This window comes from Lepisosteus platostomus, chromosome 5, assembly GCF_059453375.1.
Source record: "Lepisosteus platostomus isolate fLepPlt1 chromosome 5, fLepPlt1.hap1, whole genome shotgun sequence".
NCBI classification, from domain to species: domain Eukaryota; kingdom Metazoa; phylum Chordata; class Actinopteri; order Semionotiformes; family Lepisosteidae; genus Lepisosteus; species Lepisosteus platostomus.
In genome coordinates this window covers 34244617-34268654 of record NC_142615.1, presented here as the reverse complement: position 1 = coordinate 34268654, position 24038 = coordinate 34244617, and the positions used below count along the sequence as shown (strand labels likewise).

General features: G+C 46.2%; 1 protein-coding gene and 3 long non-coding RNA genes across 9 annotated transcripts; 2 read left to right on the top strand and 2 right to left on the bottom strand.

The window, feature by feature from the left end:
* Positions 1-2267: 2267 nt before the first annotated feature.
* LOC148665763 (uncharacterized) lies at positions 2268-6601 on the bottom strand. Of its 4 annotated transcripts, XM_088631641.1 has the most exons (6): positions 6467-6601; positions 5919-6057; positions 4323-4649; positions 3830-4108; positions 3452-3739; positions 2273-3256 (listed from the first exon to the last, which is right to left on the bottom strand). In XM_088631641.1, the coding sequence occupies exons 2-6, from the start codon at positions 6007-6009 to the stop codon at positions 2934-2936; spliced, it is 1308 nt and encodes a 435-aa protein (XP_088487767.1). In that variant the 5' UTR covers positions 6010-6057; positions 6467-6601; the 3' UTR covers positions 2273-2933. The 4 variants fall into 4 exon arrangements, with proteins under 4 accessions (XP_088487766.1, XP_088487765.1, XP_088487767.1 ...); XM_088631640.1 differs by having other exon boundaries at positions 2268-3256; positions 4323-4535; positions 5919-6601; XM_088631639.1 differs by having other exon boundaries at positions 2270-3256; positions 5919-6601.
* A 2722-nt stretch (positions 6602-9323) lies between these two features.
* LOC148665762 (uncharacterized) lies at positions 9324-16065 on the top strand. 2 transcript variants are annotated; one of them, XR_015936574.1, is made up of 3 exons: positions 9324-9555; positions 9785-9917; positions 13987-16065. It is a non-coding gene; the product is annotated as an uncharacterized LOC148665762 (long non-coding RNA). The 2 variants fall into 2 exon arrangements; XR_015936573.1 differs by having other exon boundaries at positions 9782-9917.
* LOC148665761 (uncharacterized) lies at positions 11504-17360 on the bottom strand. 2 transcript variants are annotated; one of them, XR_015936572.1, is made up of 3 exons: positions 17027-17360; positions 12497-12781; positions 11504-12180 (listed from the first exon to the last, which is right to left on the bottom strand). It is a non-coding gene; the product is annotated as an uncharacterized LOC148665761 (long non-coding RNA). The 2 variants fall into 2 exon arrangements; XR_015936571.1 differs by having other exon boundaries at positions 11504-12781.
* Positions 17361-19586: 2226 nt separating this feature from the next.
* LOC148665760 (uncharacterized) lies at positions 19587-23793 on the top strand. Its single transcript, XR_015936570.1, has 3 exons — positions 19587-19726; positions 21386-21447; positions 23211-23793. It is a non-coding gene; the product is annotated as an uncharacterized LOC148665760 (long non-coding RNA).
* Positions 23794-24038: the final 245 nt, after the last annotated feature.

The following is a 24038-nucleotide window of genomic DNA, read 5'->3' as shown; positions in this document are numbered from 1 at the left end:
GGTAACATTATTTCTCACAACTACCAGGTAGTGAGTGAGACTGACCTGATTGTTCCTGCCTCAACGGCAGGGTTGCCAACACACCCAGTCCCCCAGAAGGGACAGGGAATGAAAGCCGAGCCGGTTTTCTTACAGCCACCAGCTCAGTCTGTCAGTCTGAGTCTGACCAACAGTGGTTCACCCAGACTGGAGCTGGATGGTCAAGCCACCCGCCTGCCAGTGCAGGACATCGCAAAGAGAGGTGTCAGAATCCCCGCCTGCACTGACATGGGCCTAGTGAGTGATAGTGAGTTCAAAGACAGTGAACTAGCTATCCCAGTGCTGGGGCAGCTCCCTGAACCCCTAGCGAGGGAAGGGGGGAGCGAGCAGGTGTCCTACACCCACGCCCAGCGAACGATTGTAAACATGCCAATAGAGGGATTCCTCAATCAGGAAGTGTGCACGGTGGACCTGAACAGTGAGAATGGGGTAACAATCCCAGATCACTCAGGTGCTCCAGATGACCACTCAGCCGAGGGTCAGGCATGCTCCACCGCTGCACCGCCCCCTGCAGGGTTCCTAGAGCACAGGCATGAACAAATTGAAAGAGCAGATGCCCTGGAAAAGGAGGAACAGCATCAGCAGCTGCGTCAGATCTCCACAGATTTCCAGGATGTTGGTGCCCAAGATGCCACATGGCAAACTGAGAAAGACACCATGTACACGCTGCGCCAGCTTAGAAAAGCAACAGTCACTCAGAAGGAGATGACTGGGATCAGCCACCCGAAAAGACTTTTGGGAGGACTGATTGCTGCCGCCACTGTTGCACGTTTGCTTTTTCTGGTAGGTTTGTGTGCTACTGGCACTCTCACCCTGACTGCCCCAAGAAGGCAGGGGTCAGAGATGCCAGAGGGTAGTGACAGACTGTATCGACAGCAGCAAAAGTTGGAAAGCTTAGGGAATACCCTACAGGCAATTGGAACTGTTGTTATTGTAACACTACTGCCGGGTAGCTGGATCATGACTGACAGTGTACTCTGAATGATGTACTCTCACATCAAGATGTACTCTGGGTAGCATGAATGAGTCAAAGGTAGCATGTCAAAAGAAAGGAAGTGACTTCTCCCCAAATATCTACCACAGAGGTATCAGATATTGACAGTGAACTTCCTGATGTGTAATTCCTAGACTGAGATAATGTCTCCTACCGTGTTTATACATACTCCAGATGTTATTCATCCTGTTTCTATCCAATGCTGGTTCCGGTATGAATTCTCGAGGAGTAATGTAGACATTTAAGATTAATGTTCTAATGGCAAGGGACATCACTTAACTCTGTTTTGTTTTGAAGGCAACAATGCCTCGGGACCTCGTGGCCTTCAAAAAGGGGGGATATGTAGCGGCAAGGCTTAATAATAATGCAGAATTAAGTGTTTCTGAGCTTCCCAAATGAGGCCCCATTTCTCTGTTCATCTCTGTGGTGCAGCCACAGAGAAACCATTCATGCAAGATGTTTTCTTTTGATAAGGACAGCTCCCAAAGGGGGATGCACTTAGCTAAGCCTGGCTATCATGATCAATGGTCATCCATTGGCGCCTATCTGTCTAGGGAGTGTGAGTTGGACATCTGGATTGCATTCCTAAGTGTCAGGACTAAGTGACTCATATCTCACCTTGATCAACCAATCAGGGACTGGTAGGGCCGAGTAACCCACGTGGGACTCTGATGCCCATGGAACTTTCAGCCAATCAATGAGCTGAAGTTCCTCCAGGTAAAACAGGCAACACAGAGAGCCTGGGAGATTCAGACAAGATTCAGACAAGATTCAGATTCAGATTCAACAATTCAAAGGAGAATTCCAGGGCAGGACGCCCTAGGAGCAGAAGGCTCCCAAGGGCAGGACATTCTCGCAGCGCGCCTCCTGACCATCCTGAGACTCAGCCCGGACAACCACGGAACGGCCAGTGTGTCCGAGTGCCAGAACTTTCCTTTGTTCTAAGAGTCTAGAGTGGAGGTTGCCAGAGAGTAACCAGCAGCAGGCCTCGTGAACAGGTCGGAACTGTGGACAGCTGAATCACTATTCAGAACTAGCTCTTCATCAGGAACGAACTGGTCCTCTTCCTAACTTGCTGGGACCCACAGTCATCTTTTCTCCTGTGCACAAACTTTGCTAGTTAAAGCCAACACTAACTAGCCGGTCAGTGAGCATCAGCAGCGCACCGTCGCAAGCCGCACAGCACAGCCTGGCACGGAGCCAGAGAGCGCGGATTGGACAGCAACAGCCTGCAACTGTTTCTTTGTGCCCGCAGGAGATCTGAATCACCAGAGATTGGATGAGTATTCAACTTCAATGCATTACAGCTCGAGAATTCAATTGTTATCCAAACCAGTTGATATCAATTTAATTCCTAAGAGTTATGTACTTGTTTGAGTATCTAATGTAGAAGTTGTAACCAAGTTCACTTTATGAAACCTTTGAATTCCCTTTCAGAAAGTCCACAGAAGTCTCCCAGGCCCTCTGTGTTGCCTGTTTTTACCTGGAGGAACTTCAGCTCGTTCATTGGCTGAAAGTTCCATGGGCATCAGAGTCCCACGTGGGTTACTCGGCCCTACCAGTCCCTGATTGGTTGATCAAGGTGAGTTATGAGTCACTTACTCCTGACACCTAGGAATGCAGTCCAGATGTATATCTGGCACTCCCTAGACAGATAGGCGCCAATGGATGACCTTTGATCATGATAGCCAGGCTTAGCTAAGTGCATCTCCCTTTGGGAGCTGTCCCTTATGAAAGAAAACATCTTTAAATCAGCCTGCATGAATAGTTTCTCTGTGGCTGCACCACAGTGATGAAGGGAGAGATGAGGCCTCAGTTGGGAAAGCACAGCAACACTTAATTCTGTCTTATTAACAAGCATTGCTGCTACACCCCCAATATACTGCCCTGACTCTCCTCATCACCCCTGCAGTCTGTGTCCATTGGAGACAACAGGATCAGAGTGTCCGTCTCCTGTCTCCTCAGTCACCTGGACACCAGGGACCTGAGGACAGACTCCATTCTGACTACCAGTTTCTGGTTGATCTGCTGGAGGACTGATCGCTGAAACGCTGTCATTCGGGGCATCATCTCTCCTTGTCAGTTCATAGGTCCCGTCATTCCTGATCGTCGTCCTTGATCTCCTCATCCCGACCCATACTCCCAGGATTGCCAGGATGACTCCAGCAACACCAACACCAGTGACACCAGTGATCACTCCGACAGACCTGTGACGAAGAGGGTCTGATGTATGAAACACAGAGGAGACAAAACACAGCTCGTCACACCTTCAAGAAGACATGAGGAGTCTCTTCCGATAGAGATACTGACCAGCAGACCTCTGATCTCTCTCCACAGGATCAAGAACTGGAGAAACTCTTTACACTCGAGAATACAAGTACAAGATTTGAGTTCTCCTGCACCTCAGTCTAGTCTTACCCTCCACAGTGAGAGAGACAGTGCTGACGGCCTTCTGGATGTGTGAGAGCAAAACTGTATAGATCCCCTCATCAGACGCCCTCAGGTCCTGCAGTCTCAACTCCTGATTCTCCACCAACACTCTGTCTCTGTACTGGGGGAAACAGCTGGCTGTGCTGTTCTGGACAGAGCACACTGAGGTCCAGTTTCCACCTCCTGCAGGATCAAACAGCACCTCCACTGGCTCTCCAGTGAGCAGAGGGACAGACAGAGAGGCTCCAGGCTGCAGGGTGACAGTGACTCTTTGAGCTGAAAGACAATCAGGATAAAGGATGATATAAGAACACACTCTATCAAGAATATAGAGCCCTCTAGTGACCCTACTGTAGATCTGCTCACCTCCCACAGTGACTGTCACAGTGCTGATGGTGTTTCCCTGAAGGTCCCTCACTGTGTAGCTCCCCTGATCAGCTGGAGTGAGGGAGCGCAGTGTCAGAGAGCTGTTCTGCACTGAAACTCTATGTTCATACCCGGGGTCAGGGGGCCCTGCGCTTCTAAGTAAGACTCTGGAAGACTGGGTAGATCCTGCAGGATCAAACAGCACCTCCACTGGACCAGTAGTATGGAGAGGGAGAGACAGAGAGGCTCCAGACTGATGGGTGACATTTTCTTCATGAGCTGAAAGCAGAGAGATGAACATCAGAATGTCAGCTGGGTTTGGATTATTTTAGTTTGCAGACTTTGAAAAGAACATTGAAAACAGCCTTGGAGTCTAATAAAGATGGACAGTGTAAGAACTGGGGACAAGATTATCCAGATGTGAACATTATCAGACACCTCCCACAGTGGGCTCAGCTGGACGCTGTTAAAACCGAGACTCGTGAGCTGTTACCTGTGACAGTGAGATAAGTGTCCTCCAGGAACTGCAGGTGGTCTCGCTCGGCTTCCCGATAGCACTCATACAGGCCCGTGTCGGAGAACGTCACAGCAGCGATGGTCAGGGAGTAATTTCCCAGTCTGGCCTTGTCTCCGGACATCTGGGCTCTGTGCTCGAACCCGGGTCCAGAATGAGGTCTTCCACCTTCGACATACAGCACAGGTCTTCCTGTAGACAACACCCATTTTACAGCAGGCTGGTCCACAGGGGCTGGATCCTTGGAGATGCAGGGCAGTGTAGCCGAGTCCAAAAATCTCACAGTGACAGGGCCAGCACAGGACTCTGGGAAACAACAGACGTGGTTTCAGACAGGCCTGGGGATCACCAAGGGGAGACATGCTACCCCCCTCCTCCCCCCCACCTGCTGTCAGCTCCAAGAAGTTACACACGCACACTGAAACCCTCCGCGTTTACGGTGAGTTACACTAACGGATGGTGTAATTTCAGTGTCTTCCGGTGAGGATATTATCAATTAGCCATCTCATTTGAATACCGGTATTTCTGGGCTTTTATTGTGACCAGTCAAAATAATTGTCTCCTTATTCACAGTGTAACCACAAGAGCTGCCGATGGAACCACAACTGCACTGTTAAAATAGTATTAATTGGCAGGTCCAAACTTGGTAGCTGTGAGTTGTCTTTTTTTTTAAGAAAACTGAAATAAAGTTTCAAATAGTTCAAATAAAGAGACAAGGGAGTCTCTCATTCTCATTTTGAATAAGCAGTTCGAGAATGTTTAAAAACATCAAACCAGCCTTCGAGCCACGTATTTATAAAGAATAAAGAATAAGAAACTGCTTCGCATTAAAAAACAAACTGTACTATTTTAAAAGCAAATGGAATAAACATGGAAAGTACACTGGATTCAACAGGATGTGTTGCTTTGATAACCATGTACTAAGCTGCCCTAAGTGGTTTAATAACATATCAACAAAACACTGGACACTCACCCATCCAGCCCCCACCTGGATGATGCAATGGCAGGCATAGTGCACCAGTCCTCTCCCCACAAACCAGCTCTCAGTGGGGAGGAGAGCAGAGTGGTGAAGCCAGTTCAGAGAGGGGGGGTTATTAAGAGGCCATGATGGGTAAAGACCAGGGGGGGAATTTGGCCAGGACGCCGGGGTTACACCCCTACTCTTTCCGAGAAAAGCCCTGGGATTGTTCTTGGGAGAGTCAGACCTCGGTTTTACATCTCATCCAAAGGACAGCACTTTTTTACAGCCCAGTGTCCCAGTCATTATACCAGGGAATCAGGACCCACACAGACCACAGGGTGAGCACCCCCTGCTGGCCCCACTAACACCTCTTCCAGCAGCAGCCTCAGCTTTCCCAGGAGTCTCCCCTCCAGGTACTGGCCAGGCTCACACCAGCTAAGTTTCAGTGGGGGGGGGGGGGGGGCTGCCAGCTGGGAGCTGCAGGGTGATACACCTGCCGGCTAAATGTAAGAACTGTTCCGGCGCCTCCGGGATCGTGTCGCGACGGTGGAGGAAATTGAACTCCAGCTGGAATCTGAAGGGAACTTGAATCGAAAGCCCGGAGCGTCACCCACCCGTGGTCCAGAGCACCAGTAAAAAGGCAGCAGGGATTGTCGGGAGCGCCATCCTGCCAGGAGGATCCCGGACGAGAGTCGACTCTCCCATTCTGCACCTGAAGCGACACTGAACGGTCGCTGCAAAGACCGCGCAGGTCTGTAAGGGGGAGATAAGAGATGTTTCAGCAAGAAAATTGGCATTGCCCCCTCCTGCCATAAGTGAATATAAACTGGGTAGAGAATACAAATGGAAAGACAGATTAACAGCTTGGATTCCCCCCCAAGGCAAAAACAAAAATCGTGACTGGGCAGAAGGTAACATCTCAGATAAACAATGAAACACTACAACGCTGGTTCCACCCATTCAGAAGACAAAAAAATCAGTTGAGTTTGTGTCTTTTGCAGGAGGCTACGCCACAGAGCCATGGGTCTCCTGAAAAAAAGGAAAGCGACCTGAAACTGCTCGGGAGCAACTTGCAACGGCACGAACCGGCACACACGCAGAGCCGACGAGCGTGGTGGGTTTCACCGTGTGTAGGACGGGGGGCGACTTCACGGATTTCAACCTGTTCTCAGCAGCAACCGAGTGTTTCCGGGGATCCGGGGCCTGGTGGCCCACAAACACACGCCTGGTGGTTTTGGGGTCCAGTCGAGCGCTCGGCTACATGGACGTCATAAGGAGAGGGGACGGTAAAGGTTTATTCCGCGCTGAAAAAAAAGAAAAGAGACAACACTTCGGCCTCGACTGCTGGAAGGTGAAACAAAATCTCACACGTGTATCTTCTTAGGGTCCCTTAGGGAGTGAAAACCAGGTCTGGGGAGGTCACCAGGTCCAGCCCTGGGGATCCCCGGTTTGACCAAGCGGGTGGGGGAAAGGAGCCTTTCCCCGCCATCTTTCACATTCCATACACCCCGTTGTTCTCGAATATTTTTAAAAAGGTCAAAGTGCTATTAGGATGGAATATTTATTAACTCCTAGTTTATACCGACGCCAGACTTTCGCATTTAGATGCTGAATTTTAATACCTCAGAAATGCGAGATGACGCGTGTGAATACACTCGGGCACAATTCTGTGAGTTTGGTCCAACTGAAACCTTTCGGGGATTTTTAACTCATTAAAAAACCCATACGAATCTAGAATATTTCCAAGTGTACGAGGGAGTGTACGAGTGTAGCCTGCTTGGTCTCGGGAGGGTGTTAGAAGATGCTTTCAGCTGGCAAGAAAGCTTTATTTCCGCTTGGTGGTTTATGAACTGAAAGTCAGCAGTTTAGTGTGCTTAAAAAGATTTAAAACGGAGTTACGTCGACAGAAAAAGACTATCGGAGGTGAAGGGCTCCGTTAGGCTTGATAGAGTTCACGAGCCCTCTTCATCAACCTATTTTAACACCCTCCTGTCAGAACAAGGAAGAACAAAACCCTTTTATTTGTGCCGAGGTACAGAAGGTCATCCGCAGATCCGCAAAACACGAAAACCCCGGCATTTCTACTCCACTTCCCTTTACAAAACCCGACGCGTTTTAAACTTTTAACCAAAGAGAGACGCGTATTTAAACGGCAAAGGACTAGTCCAAAAAGATTCTAAGCGAATGACGAGACGGCTAAAAAAAACAACCACGCACTTTCTAGTCGCCAAATACATGTGTGCATTTTCTATCTAAATCTAGCAGGGGGACTGAGTATTTGGTTCACAGCAATCGAAAAAAGGAGAGCTGCTCGCCTCCTTTCTAAATCCACTCCCTTCTGTCTGGAATGATGCAGCTCGCAGCGGTTAAAATCGACCTCTTCCCACCTGAGGATCAGTCGCACCTCCGCGCTGAGGAAGGTGCCGGGATCAGCACACAGCTCTGTCCTGCAGCAACACGCTCGCCCGAGAGATTTCAGACTCATCCCGGCTGATATGCTATTTGCCCCCCCAGCAGTGATGTCTGAGGTCCTCGCACACTCACCTGCGCGTCCAGTCCGCCGGCTCTGTACTGCGTATCAGCTATTCTGCCATCCCGGCTTGTCTGCCGAGTTTCGGACAGTTTATATGCACATTACAGCGATACAAGTACCGCCTATTACGTGAGAATAAGATCAGAACAGCGAGGCTTTAGCTTCTACCCATAACTCCGCCCATTGCCACACCGATATCCGGAGGGATACCTGCGAAACTCTTTTAAATTGCAGACCCGTGACGAATTATACATATGGCAATCCGTTGGCTTTGGGCCTAATCAGAAACCTGATTTGCACGGGTCAGGGTGGAGAATGTGCCGTCGCTTCAGAGTGTCTCCGTGACTTTTCTTAGAACGAGCGACTACAGGATAGTTTAAGGCCATGCTTTAAAAATAATCGGATCCCGTAAATGAATGAGTGAAATAAACTGGCAGAATCCTGTTAAGTAATCTGCAGAAAAATGAAATACCCCACGCGGGATACGACGAACACACGAGTCTCCCCCCCTTGATTTTTCCTTGATCAAACCACACTTAAATCATACGGAGATACTTCAGACGCGTTATATCGAGAATATAGAGAATATATCGGTAATTTATTCATTTTGTTTTTTTAAAGACAGGCTGCATTTATGTGCACGAGCTAAATAAATACACGTAAATGTAAGCCTGATGCACCTGCATGAGCTAAGTGCGTTAGTTCTTTTGGGCGGGTTTTCTCATTTCAACGGCTAATATTTTAGCGTTCTCTAGAAGATATAAACTTGGGGTTTCTTCGCAAGTTCAGAACAATTTTTAGTGCGGAGTTGGGAGACAAATTTCTGCGGGCATGTTCATTGCAGTGCTTATGAACCTCGGGTACATTATTAACCAGCTACTAGTCCGTTATTTCTCCTAATTGCAATGGCACATTTAGGACACAAACAACCTACCCAGTAACACAAAAAGCAAAAGTCAGCGAAGGGACTGAAAGTCTCGTTTAGTAGCAGTGTCGAAGTCATTCTCGTGTCACGCCGTCGCCTCTGACCTGCGAAGTGGGTTTTTTAAAATACTGCCCCATCCTCGAGTCTGACTGGTCTCTCCGGTCCGCTCTTGGAAAAAAGAAACGAGAGGCAAAACAGCGACCCCAAGCTCAAGCGCCGGCAGAGAACACTTCTTGAACCTCGTACGAAGGGGAAGGGGGGGAGAACGACATTAAATGTCTTCGACAGTCCGAAGAAACTGGGTATGATTCATGTTGTGTAAAAATGCTGCCCCGCTTTGTTTCAATACGTTCAACCGCGTTTGAAACGCAACAACAACAGAAAAACAGAAACTCACCCAAAGCAGTCCTTTGAACTAAGAATAGCGGGGGGAGAGTGTCACCGCCCCCACGAGGGCTAAAAACTAAAAATAGCAACATTGCAAATCCTGGAGATTTCAGGGCGGCGCCGAGAACGAACAGAAACTCTATCCTGAGACGCCTTCCAGCGATCCGGCAGCAGAGTGGGCGTCTCTGTCACCTGCTCTGTCAGGCCGGGGGAACACGCAGACAACTGCAGCTGAGGGACAAGTTCGAGTTTTCTCGGGGCGAGCTGGAGGTGAACGAAGAGAGTATCGGAGAACAACTTAAGCCGAGGGTCGTTGCGGGTCCGGACCGGCCGGCTTCAAAGCGGGTGAAACTCTTCTTCTGCCGTCATCGCCGTCGTCATCATCAGCAGCAGCAGCAGGAAGGGGGTGAGTGACGAGCTCCGAGACAGAGGGGTTTTACAGATTCGGGGTCGATTTCTGGAGCTGAGAAAAGTGTGGGGATAGCGGGTGAGAACTGAGGCGTTAAAGAGTGGCCCGCGGAAGGGGGTCAAACCGGCAGTTTGCTGATGTGCGAAACGCCGGCAGGAAAACACAACCCAACAAAACAGAAACGCCGAGTTGTATCGTGACGCACCTGTCACCTGTCCCCCAGCAGGTTGCAACCTGTTGGACAGCGGTATCGCCGAGACCTGTTGGAAGCCGCAGAAGATGGCTCATCTCCACCCCGACACGAGCAAAAACCGAGCGATCAGCCGGAGATAACCCAATCCCATATAAGATGCGTCAAGGTAATGAACAACACTCATAGAACTCACATTTTAAAATGACTGGCGTTATATAATAATATTAGTAATAACACTTTATTTTATATAGCACCTTTAAAGGCGGCCTCTCAAAGCGCTTTACAGAATAACAACAGCAACAATAATAGGCTTATTAGTAAATCTGTATACATAATATGTACGAAACATGGTTTTAATAAAAAAATGCATTGTACATAGCGACTGTAAAAACGGCACAACTGATGCGGGAGTGTAGCTCGGCGGTGATCATTTCCTTCGGGACGAAGCATTTGTAGGACATTTTGGTTACACGAGCTAGCAGAAAAAAAAGATGTCGGACGAAAGGGGCAACTAATTGTAACAGTCAACTAAAATTGAGAACGAACCACAACACCACGGATCCCGTGTTCTAATGAGAGAGAAAGGTGACGTCAGAACCACACCTACAGGTACTCATTAACGCAGGGCCTGTAGTCCTGCGATGGTGATGTCTGAGATCGACTATTGAGAGAAATATCCCAGGGAGGAAAGCGAGCCGAAGTCTAGGCACACATCACTCGCGCTATCGCCGCCAAATCCAGTTCTCACTCGTTTTAACCCCAATGAAGAGCCCAGAGAATCATACTTAATAAATCGGGCCTGCTGACGGGTTTGTTTACGCCGGCAAAAAAACAACAAACAGCCGTCGGACACCAGGAGTGTCAATATAATCCTCAGTGGCTTGTAACCGCACTGACCCCCCCCCCCCTTCTCCTCACACACACCGACTCGGTAATTACACATGTGACGGAGCTCTGTCGTACGGCTCAGAATATGAGCTTCGGCAGGTCTCAGACGTCACGCAGCGGCGAGCGGAACCCGACCGGGAGAATAACGGCTTCTGCCAGCCCCCGCTAAAACCTCGGAAAAACTAAAGTTGCTGCTGGAAGAGGTGTTAGTGGGGGCAGCAGGGGGTGCTCACCCTGCAGTCCGTGTGGGTCCTAATGCCCCAGTATAGTGATGGGGACACTATACTGTAAACAAGCGCCGTCCTTCGGATGAGACATAAAACCGAGGTCCTGACTCTCTGTGGTCATTAAAAATCCCAGGGCGCTTCTCGAAAAAGAGTAGGGGTGTAACCCCGGCGTCCTGGCCAAATTTCCCATTGGCCCTTAGCAATCATGGCCTCCTAATAATCCCCATATATGAATTGGCTTCATCACTCTGCTCTCCTCCCCACTGAGAGCTGCTGTGTGGGGAGCGTTCTGGCGCACTATGGCTGCCGTCGCATCATCCAGGTGGATGCTGCACATTGGTGGTGGTGGAGGGGAGTCCCCATGATCTGTAAAGCGCTTTGAGTGGAGTGTCCAGAAAAGCGCTATATAAGTGTAAGCAATTATTATTATTATTATTATTATTAACAGTATTGATACCGCACAGCCGAGCTTCGCCATCTCAAATCAAGAGCGGCCGAAACTTGGTGTGGGAAGCGTCAGTTCACCAAATTACCCACAAGAGGGCGACAGAGCTACATGTTTAAAGACCACAATCAGGCCAGATATCCATTTAGCACTTCGAATTGAGAAATAACGTCTTTGCAGTAAGAAAGACCATTTTCGTACTTACATTAAGTGTTTATTTATAAATTATAGAATAGACAGAGAAAAGTGACAATTAAAGGCACTTACAACACTACATATAACATGTTAACTACACAATTTAAGAGTACTTTGAAATTATTGTGCTCTAGAATACAAACTGCACTTAAACCACAAATAAATACATGCATGCATCCACCTAATAATAAACTTCCAGAAAAAGATTCCAAGTCCATGTTTTCATGATATCAGCATTTGTATTTTTTGTGCTCCAAGAACACTTACAAATAAGGAATGTGGGCCGTTTGGCACTTCATACCAAATTCACTCAACAATCTCATTTTGTACCCAGATTCCAGTCCAGTTTTTGAAAAATCTTTGAATCTGTGGATAGAAGATCAAAGCAGCTCAATTTGTAGTACAAAATCAAGCTTATAAAGTCTGTCTACATTTTGAAAAACAGCTGCAGAGAGCTCTGCAAGACAGCAAAGCTGATACTGCTCTGTAAAATACTGATCTACAGCACTGCCTTCAGACTGGACGGTTCAGTTCCTGGACACCAGAGGTTGTGTTTCCTTTCCACCAGCGATTCCTGGAGCCCAGGAGCCCAGAGATCAGAGCTAAGAAGAGCAGCAGGAAGGGAGGGATCAGCTGGAGGAAAAAAATTGGAGAATTCCCTCCACCGTCAGGATCTGCAATAATAGAGAGATTGTATTAATCTATCCATTTTCAATCATCATCTAAAGGTCATGGGGAAGCCCCAGATCTCTCCATCTCACACTGTCCCCGCATGTTGGACACACCTCTGTTCTCTCCCTCTCAATCTGTCCCTGCATGCTGGACACACCTCCGATCGCTCCCTCTCACACTGCCCTGCACACTGGACACTCACACTCATGCAATATTCAGAAACAAGTTTATTTTTCCATTACCACACATACCATTTTGACAAGAGCAGTGCACCTTTATAATGTTACAGAGAACTGAAATTGTCAGGAAACCTTTTACCTCCCACAGTGACTGTTACAGTGCTGATGGTGTTTCCGTGAAGGTCCCTCACTGTGTAGCTCCCCTGATCAGCTGGAGTGAGGGAGCGCAGTTTCAGAGAGCCCTCCCACACCGACACTCTGTCTCTCTACTGGGGGACACAGCTGGCTGTGCTGTTCTGGATAGAACACACTCAGGTCGAGTCTCCAGCTCCTGCAGGGACAAACAGCACCTCCACTGGCTCTCCAGTGAACAGAGGGACAGACAGAGAGGCTCCAGGCTGCAGGGTGAGGACTTCTGAGTAAGCTGGGAAGAAAAAACAATCCAACTCAATCTTTCTGAAACAGGTGATGAGATTGAAAGATTTCTTTAGAATGACAAAAAAAATTGGGTGGCACTGTGGCACAGTGTTTAGCATCGCTGCCTCACAGCACTAAGGCCCTGGGGCAAGTTCCTGGGGTGCTGTCTCTGTGGAGTTTGCATGTTCATGTGGGTTTCCTCCCACAGTCCAAAGACATGCTGGTGGGTTAACTGGCTTCTGGGAAAATTGGCCCTGGTGTGAGTGTCCTGTGTGATGGACCTGTCCAGGGTATGTGTGTCCTGTGTGTGTTCTGTCCAGGGTGAACCCTGCTTTATGCCCACTGATTGACAGAACAGGCTCCAGCTCCCAAAATAAAAACAGTTTATAAACAGATAAAACAGTTTCGTGTTAACCTTTACAAACAAAATGTTGACATTCATGCTGAAGCAGGATCGATATTCACACTGCACATTTCCAGCTCTGCAATATCACTACCGAAACATACTGCAGAAGTCCGAGTGAGATCCCCAAGATCTGCTAACAAAGGCTATCTCAACATATGTGTTAGAGCATACAAAACTGACTTGTACCAATGGCTGCAACAACACATGCCCCTCTACATGTGTTAAAAGGGATAATAATAATGATGATGATAATAAAAATAATAATAATAATAAAAATAATTGCTTACACTTATATAGAGCTTTTCTGGACACTCCACTCAAAGCGCTTTACAGGTAATGGGGAATCCCACTCCACCACCAATGTGCAGCCCCACCTGGATGATGCTCTAGTCCGCTCACCACACACCAGCTCTCAGTGGGGAGGAGAGCAGAGTGATGAAGCCAGTTCATAGATGGGGATTATTAGGAGGTCATGATTGGTAAGGGTCAATGGGAAATTTGGCCAGGACGTCAGGGTTACACCCCTACATGGACATGTAACAAAATGCGATTTGACATGTTAAAAGTATGAAATATGACTTTTGTTTCTGGGCCTGTATGCTGTATATAAGAACTCGGTACCCCTTGCATTGGGCGTGTCCGTTCTGCAGGACAGACCCAGCACACGTTGCCTTCCTTATTAATCTCAATAAACACTGAATCTGCACAAGACTGCGTCCTACTCCTCTGATGAAGAATTTTCCCACAGGACATGCTAATGACAAATGTAATGTTTTCCAGATTTTTCACTATCATGTCTTCAACAGCGTCTGTTAGGGATCTGGTCTATTATTGTGGGGCTGGAACTGGAGTCTCCCCCCGTCACACCTGTAAGGACTCTAGCAGCCAAGAGAGGGGAAAAGCGACCTGTCGCTGGAAGACGTGCAGGTAAATGTTCTTGGCACGATAACAAAGGTTGCAAAAGACATCGACACAGAGGTAACTGAAAGCTGTGCAGAGCAACAAAATGAAGACATTGTTGCTAAAGTGCTGCCAGTCCAGGAGGAGGATTTCGTCTACTGACAGAGTCCAACGCGTCAGGAGAGCCAACATGTGGACTTGCAAAGCCCAGAGCCATCATTATAGGATTCATCAGAAGGATGACGAGGGACATGCTGTGGCGAGCGGCCAGAGAGAACAAGTCTCTGAAGGCCAAAGACCTGAGGATTGCAGAGGATCTGTCTGCCGAGGACAGGCACACCAGGGACCAGCTGTGGGAAAGAGATCCGTGGCCAGTGACTGTCCAGCCCAAGAGATCTTCCTGTAGCGGTTATGAACGTGGTTAATGCTGAACACGGTGGTGTTGTTATCACTTTTAAGGGTTTGAAACTCGCAGTTCAGTAGCTTTCCCCCCCCCCCCCAAGAGTTTTTTCTGTATTGTTTGTGTCTTTTTCTATTTTCTCTATTAACCCCAGAGGTATTAGGAATATAGTTAAAAGAAAGGCGATTTTTCCATTTTGAAAAAAGAAGAGAGCAGACTTTTATTTTTATTTTTTTACAAGAAACGCCTTGTTACCAAAAGATCAGCCTGATTTTCAGTTTTGGAAAAATCAATGGGGGGATGACATTTGGATTTCTAGTGGTACTAATCATTCAGCTGGCGTTGCCATCTTAAAGGGGCACTTTAAAGGGAAAATTCTTTATTATAAGATAGTATGGATGCAGTCCGATGGCAAATCAGTTCAATGTCCGGGCTACAGGAATATGTCCAGGATTACACCATGTGTTGTGAACAAGCACCGCGAGACCCCCCTCCTTTCCTCTCGGTGGCGTTTCTGTCTGCCTTCGAGTCCAGAATACAGTATGTTCCTGCAGCCACATCTCAGTCAAACACACGATACTGCATTCCCTATACTCCGTCCGCCTCCTCACCAGTGCTCCCAGCACATCCATCTTATAAGATAAGATCACTTTATTAGCCCAATTAACAATTTCTTGCATTACGGATTCATCTTTTCACAGACCCCAGCTTGCTCTCCATGAGACACACAGACAGGGAGAGAGAAGCTGGGGGTCAGAGCGCAGGGTCAGCTATTTATACAGCGTCCCTGGAGCCGTTGGGGTTCAGGGCCTTGCTCAGGGGCCCAAAGGAGTAGGATTCCTCTGCCAGCCGCGGGATTTGAACCAGCAACCTTCTAGCCGCAGATCCTGAGCCACAGAGCCACCGCACCGCCCTATTATTCGCTAAGGACCTCACATTTCCCATAATGATCGAAGGAAGATAGGACTTAAATCTCCTTCTCTTCGTGTCGCACCAGGCCCTGCAGCCTCGGCGTTTCCTCCTCAGCTCCTCCGGGACTGATGGCTTCTCCCCGGTGAGTAGAGCCGGACTGTGTTGGGGATGAGCCTTGACCCCATGGAGGTGGTGGCTGAGAGGAGAATGCTGACCAAGCTCACAGCCATCATGAACAACACCTCTCATCCGCTTCATGGGACTGTTACTGGGCAGCGGAGCACATTTAGCAATAGACTGCTCCAGCAACGGTGTTCAAGGGAACGTTTCCACAGGTCTTTCCTCCCGGCGGCTGTCAGGGTGTATAACGCTGCCCTAGGCTAGGACTGTTAGCCCTTCATTTGGTCCTCTATGGACAGCATGTTTACTCCATTGTACTTTTTGGACAATCAGTCTGTGTAAACCTATGCACATTTTGCACCTTTTTTATTGTTTTTACAGTGACTATGATCAGCACATTTTCCACACACCTATGTATTTATTTATTTTTAATTATTTTGTTTGTCTTTTGTTTTATAACTATTCTGATGTCTGTTTTGCTTTTCTTGGGCTGGACTGCTGTAACACATCAATTTCCCTACGGGATTAATAAAGTATTATCTATCTATCTGTTCCTGCAGCCACATCTCAGTTAAACACACGATACTGCATGCTCTACACTCCCTCCGCCTCCTCACCAGTGCTCCCAGCGCGTCACGTGTGTAAACACTTACTCTGCAGCTATCTGCATTACAACCGGAAGCAAACAGTGGTCCGAGTAACAGCCAAAAAGTAGTATCTCGACTCCCTAGTATCCATCTTGTTGTGTGATCGCAAATCGACCCGCCGACAAAGAAAAGAAAGAAAAACACTAACACCAACCGAAAGAAAAGAAAAGACGACAAAAAAGACACAGAGGTGCTGTAACAGGCAGGATGCCACCAGCACGCCTCCATCTCGAAAGAAATAAAAAAAATACTCTTCGGATTATGGTCATCTTCCTTAGATAAAAGGACCGTTAACCTGCTGCTTGTCACTTCATGTGAGCTGCTTGCAACAATCGTTGTCCGTCTTGTTAATAAAACCATTCTACCATCTTGTGCGTCTTGGGCTGGATAGTAACACGCCACACACACCCAGGGATCATAAAATCGGCGATCGGCCTCACAAAACGTTGATCGGTCCCTCCCTATAATGCTCCGACCTCTTACATCTATTATTAAGTAACCTTATTTTTCTAACTTTAATTTTGTGACTTGATCACATAATTTACTTCATTACGTCTGGCGGTTAAATGTTTGTTTTTTTTTTCCTCTTGTACCCGTTTCTGATCATCTGGTTGTATTTGTAAATTATTTATAATTTAATTGTTTAATATAAAAAAAGGATACGAGCGCCACCTTACAAGTAAACGTTGCTCTGTTCGTCATAAAATCATGCCGTCGACCTGGACTCCCGTGTTATGCGCAAGAACAACGGAAGAGATATCTCGGAAGCCACTGCAGCGTTCACCCATCTTTTTGCAACATTTCGGAGTGCAAGTGCCTGGGGCCTACGCACCCTGACCAAATCCAAGAAAAGGAAAGGTGACCTACCTGCCCCGAGGGGACAGAGTTTCTCCAGTGTTAAAACATCACAAGATGTGTAAAGGCCGTTATGAAGGGCCGTCCACAATTGGGAGAGCCCCAGAAGCACTCAGACGAGTGAGAGACACCCCGGCAGGCTGATTTGTGCAGCTCCCGAACTCTTTGCATCTCTGCGGCTTGGCATCTGTTCCTGAGCCCCGTCGATCGTTTCCCTTTCTTCATATTCTCTCTTTTTTTTCCCCTCACTCCGCTGTGAAGCAGTTCCTTCTTGGGTGTTTTCTAGAAACCCAGTGAGGAGTCGGGGAACCTCCCCCGTCTCAACCAGCAATGGCGCACGTCTCCACTGCGCTAGAGCAGAGGTTCCCAACCTATTACAGCCATAAAAACTTACGCGGCCAACACAAGGACCAGCCCGTCCTCACCGTTTTGAAACGGGCTAGCTCTAAACCTCACCAGTAGCCTAATCGACACCAGTAATCAGAGAAAATACGCATATACAAGCTACAAACATGGCTTTACAAAGACCGTTTATTGATTACAGAAGGAGTCCTGTCAGCACCTCACAAATAAATAACATTAAAAAATATTTAAAAACTAAGGCACCAGTACAGCTCTTTTTTGATGATATCTCATAATGGTATGATGAAACGTTAGCCTTGTCAAAAACAAAACAACATTTTTTCCAGAAGTGCGGGGTAGCCGGTTTGTGCCAATGAACATATGACGACGTTGAGAGAAAAATATGCACCATAACAATCAGAACAATTACTCAAGAGCGCCTTCTTTCTGGCTAGCTTAGTGAGGGGGCTGGTGCTCTCTGACAGATACCAAATGGTGGAGGTCGGGCGCCAGAGAGAAAAGCTGCAAGCAGAGGTCTGGCTCAACATTAAGCTACTGTATTCGGTCTTTAGTGCCACCAGCGCAGAAACTCCAGTTTCACAAAGATATTGTGTCGGAAACGGCATCAAAAATGTCACTGCTTTGTCTGAAAGACCAGGATACTCCGAAGTAACATGAAGCCAAAACTTGGTTAAGAATTTCTGTGAAAAAATCCATTTTAAAGCACTGTCACAGGATACACTGTCTTCCTTTGTGCTCAAACTTGCTAGGGGCACTTCGCATAAACTCACAAAAGGATTTTCAATCCAGCTGAACCGAACATCTGGAGCCGGGAAGTAGTCGCGCAGTTGGGTCCTCAAACTTTGCAGGTGCTCTGTAATTAACTCTGTGGCAGAGGCTGGTAGCTGCATTTGTTCTTTTGTAAGAAAATATGACACATTTTCACACGAGTCGTAGTTTGACCGATCGACACGTTTGGCCCGCATTTCCAGTTTCTTTATTGTGGCTTCTATTTTACTTCGGACGTGACAAATCGTCACTGCTTTACCTTGAAGACCAAGGATGAGTCCATTTAAGTGACTGAAAATCTCGGCAAGATAAGCCAATTTAGCGAGCCGCTCGAAATCATTGAAACGATTTGAGAGCTCAAATTCTGAGTCGGATAAAAGAAATTCTTACTTCATCACGCAACTCAAAAAGCCGAGTAAGCACCTTGCCCCGAGAAAGCCATCGAACCTCGGTGTGCAAAAGAAGCTGAACATGATCACTACCCATTTCTTCACATAGCACTCGAAGTAAATGTGACTGTACAGGCCTGCTCTTTATGAAGTTGACTATTTTAACTGCCTCATCCAAAACACTCTTAAGATCTGCTGACATTATTTTGGCAGCCAACGCTTCTAGTGACTGGAGACAAAAAAAGGAGACAGAATTTTAAAATAGAAATAGACACTTGACAGCCAGAAGAATTCCCAATTGTAAAAGCTAAAACATGATACTTTTTACGTACATATTTCCATCGTATGTCTCCCCTTTTGATTCTTTAAATTTCTAATAGAATTTAAATTAAAAAAAGGAATTCAACTTTAAAAGCATGAATAGAGGGGGCAGTATTAGACCATTGACCTCTGTGGAAAATACCATTTTGCAAATCTATCCCAAACAGTTTTGTATATCTGCAGTTAAGAAAGAAAGGTAACAAAGATTCCTTCTCATTATTACAAAATACAGATAACACACAATTGGGCCACTAGCCGGATTTTGTTATCATACCAAGTTGTAAAAAATATGCTTTTATTTTGATTCCCTCTATCTTTATGATTCCAAATACAATATGTATATGGTGAAAAGTTATGCTTATATATTAAATCCAAACACAATAGAACTTGTTTAAGAAAGTTCGATAATTTAAGAGGAATTCTATAAATGTCAAAGTGACATTTTAACACAAATTCCATATCACGTTTATATGGAAAAACCAACTTGGGAGGGAAATTCCATATACTCATTTTTTTCTAGTACAATTTCTAATCTCCGTGAGCAGAGAGAGAGAGCGAGTTCAAGGTTACTAAATGTTCGTGTTGGGGCTTGTCTGGATTTATCCAATCACAATGCGGCGGAGGTGTAGGGCTTCTCTGTATTTATCCGATCACAATGCGGCGGAGGTCGAAGTCCTGCCTACAGACTGTAGCTAGTGCGCGTAGTTAGCTTCTTCAAACCTGCCGCGAGCTTTGCTTCTCTCTGTCGGGGACTGATCCACCGGCACCGAGCCTCGCTGCTGTCAGGCGTGAGATACATCGTCTTTATCGTCTAAACTCGTTGCTATTTCACTCGTTCAGTTGCAAACTTCCTGTTTCTGTCGTCACACAGGTGAGTATTATTGATCCGTCCCGGCGTCTTCACCGGAGGTTTGGGGGGGGGATGAGACTGAACGTGATCAGATGGAATTGAACTGAAAAATAAAACATAGTGTCGATTACAATAATATATTTTACTTTTTAATTTAATGAAAACGAACTTTACCAGTTTAATTTTTAAATACATCGTAGTTACGTTCGTGATTTTTTTTTCCTTCGACAACATGATAGAAACTAGCGTGGAAGTTGAGTGCATCTTGGAGGAGTCGGATGTCTGACCAAAAACTTCCTTTAGTTTGGGTTGTGGGCTTCAGACAGGATGAATAGTTACTTTTTTCCTTGTGGCTTCAGGCAGCCCGTGCACGGAGGTTTAAAACTGGTGAAAAGTAGCGCGGTGACATTTAAAGCAACAGAGCAGAAGTAATGAGTAAGATAGAGCCGGTGTTGAGCGCTGGAGACCTGCAGCCGGGCGGGGAGGTGAGGCAAAGCGACACCTGTCGTTCTGTAGTTTATACTGACACGGAAAAGTGGACCAGTGGAGTCATTTGCCAGATTTGTCAATGACAGAGTGTAGATATTTTACCAACCAGTCTCCTTACTTTGACAAATACGACGGTCTCTGTTTTAGACTCCAGTTTGTGGCGTCTGAATTCAACGTTCTGCTGTTAAAATACGATAAACTCGTTGCATTCTTAGGGAGAGATGAGAATTCATTAAAGGCGTCTCTCCTGGAAATCTCACAACATGGTGGTCACAGAACGGTTTTACATCGCGACGTGTTTGATAAAATAAGCTTTAAGGATGAAATAATGCATAGATTCCTTCATAACCGAATCTCCAGGTGTGTTGCAGCAGAGCACAGATTTACAGAGAATTCAGACGGGATGGCTGTGTGGTCAGGCTCTGAGTGGGGATCTCTTATTTTCTGAGAAATCAAGAATATGCATTTGGAGGGTCTCCAGGGGGTTTCTTGGGATGGCACAGGACCTGAGTACTGTGTCTGGTAGCAGGGGACACCTGTGTTACACCTAGATTACCAGGCTACATTAAAGAGGAACTGCAGTCCCAGGTTCTCAGACCGGTTATTAAATCTCTGACAAAATAAATTAATTGTAGGTATAGAAACATTGTACAAATTTCAAAATATGGCACAGAATCGTGAACTTTGTGAAAGTACTGTAGGTCGCTATGTTCTGGCAAACCCCTGGTCTCGCCGTGGACACGACTGAGAATCCCAACAACTTGTGATGCGGCCCTTCCTGCTCACTAGTCCCTGTGATGACAGATGTACGGATGTACGAGCGAATACGTCCAGGTTGTGCAGCAGACGTTTCACACAGAATTGTTCCAGCATGATCTGCAGGCTGAATTAAGAATGAAACATATTGGTGGGCAAATCCATTTGGAAGTCAAGAGCAGGATTTCTACTGGATTAAAAGAGACAGATCCACAAGCCTGAGTGGACAGTGTCACAGGGCCGCTCCACCTCACTGGCAGTTGTGTTTCCCTCGATTCATTCTGAATCACAGAACACTGCGGCGATTCAGTGTAAGTCAGGAAATTAGAGGTTTTATATGTTCCTGTTTTACATCAGCAAACAGTATCTTTCTAACCCTGATATATAAAAAAACATGGTAGTTCCCTCTTTAAGGTCCCTTGTCTCTTTCCCCAGGGTGAATCTTACGATGCAACTTCCTGTGTTGGTTTTCTTTCTTTTGCTTGCACTGACAGAGGGTGAGTATCAATTTCCATTCACAAATTTATATTTCCTGTTGATTTTCACTCTCAACAATTCACAAATCCCCTCTTGGCACAGCTGACCTGTACTGACCAGAGGAGCCCCAGATCACAGAATCTCACACTGGACACCTCTGATCTCTCCCTCTCACACTGTCCCTGCACGCTGACCAAACCTCTGATCTCTCCCTCTCACACTGTCCCTGCACGCTAGACACACCTCCGATCTCTCCCTCTCACACTGTCCCTGCACGCTGGACACAACTCCGATCTCTCCCTCTCACACTGTCCCTGCACGCTGGACACATCTCCGATCTCTCCCTCTCACACTGTCCCTGCACGCTGGACACAACTCCGATCTCTCCCTCTCACATTCTCCCTGCACGCTGGACACACCTCTGATCTCTCCCTCTCACACTGTCCCTGCACGATGGACACACCTCTGATCTCTCCCTCTCACACTGTCCCTGCACGCTGGACACATCTCCGATCTCTCCCTCTCACACTGTCCCTGCACGCTGGACACAACTCCGATCTCTCCCTCTCACATTCTCCCTGCACGCTGGACACACCTCTGATCTCTCCCTCTCACACTGTCCCTGCACGATGGACACACTTCTGATCTCTCACTCAGACTGGGCACTCTTTATTTTCCATAATCTCTTACAAAATAAGAATTGAACCTGTGAAAATATACATTTAATATTTAATAAGGTTTGGGGATAAATTCAGAATAATTTGTGTGCGAGAGGTGTATTTTTCAGCAGTGTATCGGTTTTAAAGTTTTTTTTTCTAAAAAATATTTATCCAGTTGGATTTGTGCCGCAGATAAAAATGTTTAGGGGATATCTGCATGTTTTAAAACCCTAAATGGTGTTGTGTAGAAGTTAATACTGTAGGATAGTAAATGAAATCACACATCTCATTTCTCATGATATTAAATAAATGACCATTAATATGACAATTATTAACTAAGACCTCCTTGAGAATCGGCTAATCAAACTTCACATTTGTTTTTGGTTGGTGAATATTAGTTTTTACAAAGATTTATCAGTATTCTTATTCTTATTGAAATAAATGAAATAATGTTGTTGACTATTGCCAGATACACTGGAGGTGTGTTTGGGTTTGCCTTGATTTACACTGTTTCATCTTCTGAAAGAGACTGAGCAGCAAAAACTGAAAATTGACACAAGTGCCTAGTCCAGCTTATCATAGATGCAACCGCTTCTGATATCCAGGGTTAGAAGAGATGGTAGTTCCCCAACATGGAGCAATATTATTGCACATACAGTACAATTAAATACACAGTATTAATATAGGAGGTGACATTGGTCACAAATTAACTATTGTGTTTAAACTGAATAACTTTCTCGTATAAATGAGTTAATTTTTTTTCCTCTGTGGCGCCAATAAGCTTCCATAGGAAACAAGACCCTGAATGAATTAATCCTAGTTTCATTCAAGAATTTTTCCAGTCGGTTAGAAATGGAGGTGAACAGTGTACCAGTTTCCCCTGATCTGTCTGATCACACTCTTTTAAACTGGAGTAAAAATGTGTTGTCTCACTGTGTAAGCTTTGCCTGGAGTCTCTGGTGTTTAGCATGATCACACCCTTTTAAATTGGAGTCAAAAGACATAGTTTCTTGTGAATAGTGTACAGGAGTGTCTCGCTGTGTTTCCTATGATCACACTCTTTCAAACTGGATTGAAGGACCTTTGTCTCTCGTTGATGTTGCTCCGTCCTCATTGTCTCCCAGTATCGTCTGCAGATGCGGATGTGTCTGTGAGAGTCGGCGACGAGGTCACTCTCCACTGTGATGGGACCCCTGCATCCGGAATCCCCCCAGAGCAGCTCCTTTTCATCTGGAAAGCGGATGGGCGCTATGTCAGAGCACAACCTCAATAAATTACATTCAATTGAACTAATTTTTATTTATTAAATGTAAAAAAATATATCTCAGGGCAGATTTCTATCGAAACACAATATGATCGTTTACATTATATTTTTGGAAGAATGGGACTCTTCATAAGCAGCTAGAGATGTTTTTTTTTTTGTCCTTCAGAGATCCTGGCAGGCATGAGCCTACCAACCATGAAGCTCTGAGTAAATGAACACAAGATTGGACTGGAATCGGGGTTAAAAATAAGACTCTTGGATCAAGTAGCTACAAACTGCCAAGCGGCCCATATTCCTGATCTAATTTGTATCCATTCTTGTAGCACTAAGAACAATTGTCGATAAGGATCGCGAAAATATCCGGACCTCCGATGTTTTTATGGAACTTTATTAGTCAAATGTGCACAATTTGTACTTGAGAGTAAATAATTTCACTCTTGAAAGTGTCTCATGCTGTATATGCCTTTATCCTGACTTTTTCCATTCCCGACTGTTATTTTTTAATGAATTTGTGTTTTGAAAACTAGTCTGCTTTTGCACATTGTGGCGCTCTTTTGGTTTAATGCGAAAAGTTTCCTAGACTGAGTTAGATCTTATTTATTTCGCGAAGAGCGGCTGTGTATTAACACTGTAAACAGTGACTCAGGGCAGAATTCCGGGATAGTGTCATTGCAGTTATTCTCCTAAA

Excerpts from the sequence above, each read along its gene's own strand:
- LOC148665763 (XM_088631639.1), bottom strand. The coding sequence starts at position 6,264 with ATGGGTGGAACCAGCGTTGTAGTGTTTCATTGTTTATCTGAGATGTTA. Across the intron at positions 4,650-5,918 it reads ACTGGTGCTCTGGACCACGG|AGTCCTGTGCTGGCCCTGTC; the intron begins GTGGGTGACGCT and ends GTTGTTTCCCAG. Across the intron at positions 4,109-4,322 it reads CACTTATCTCACTGTCACAG|CTCATGAAGAAAATGTCACC; the intron begins GTAACAGCTCAC and ends CTCTGCTTTCAG.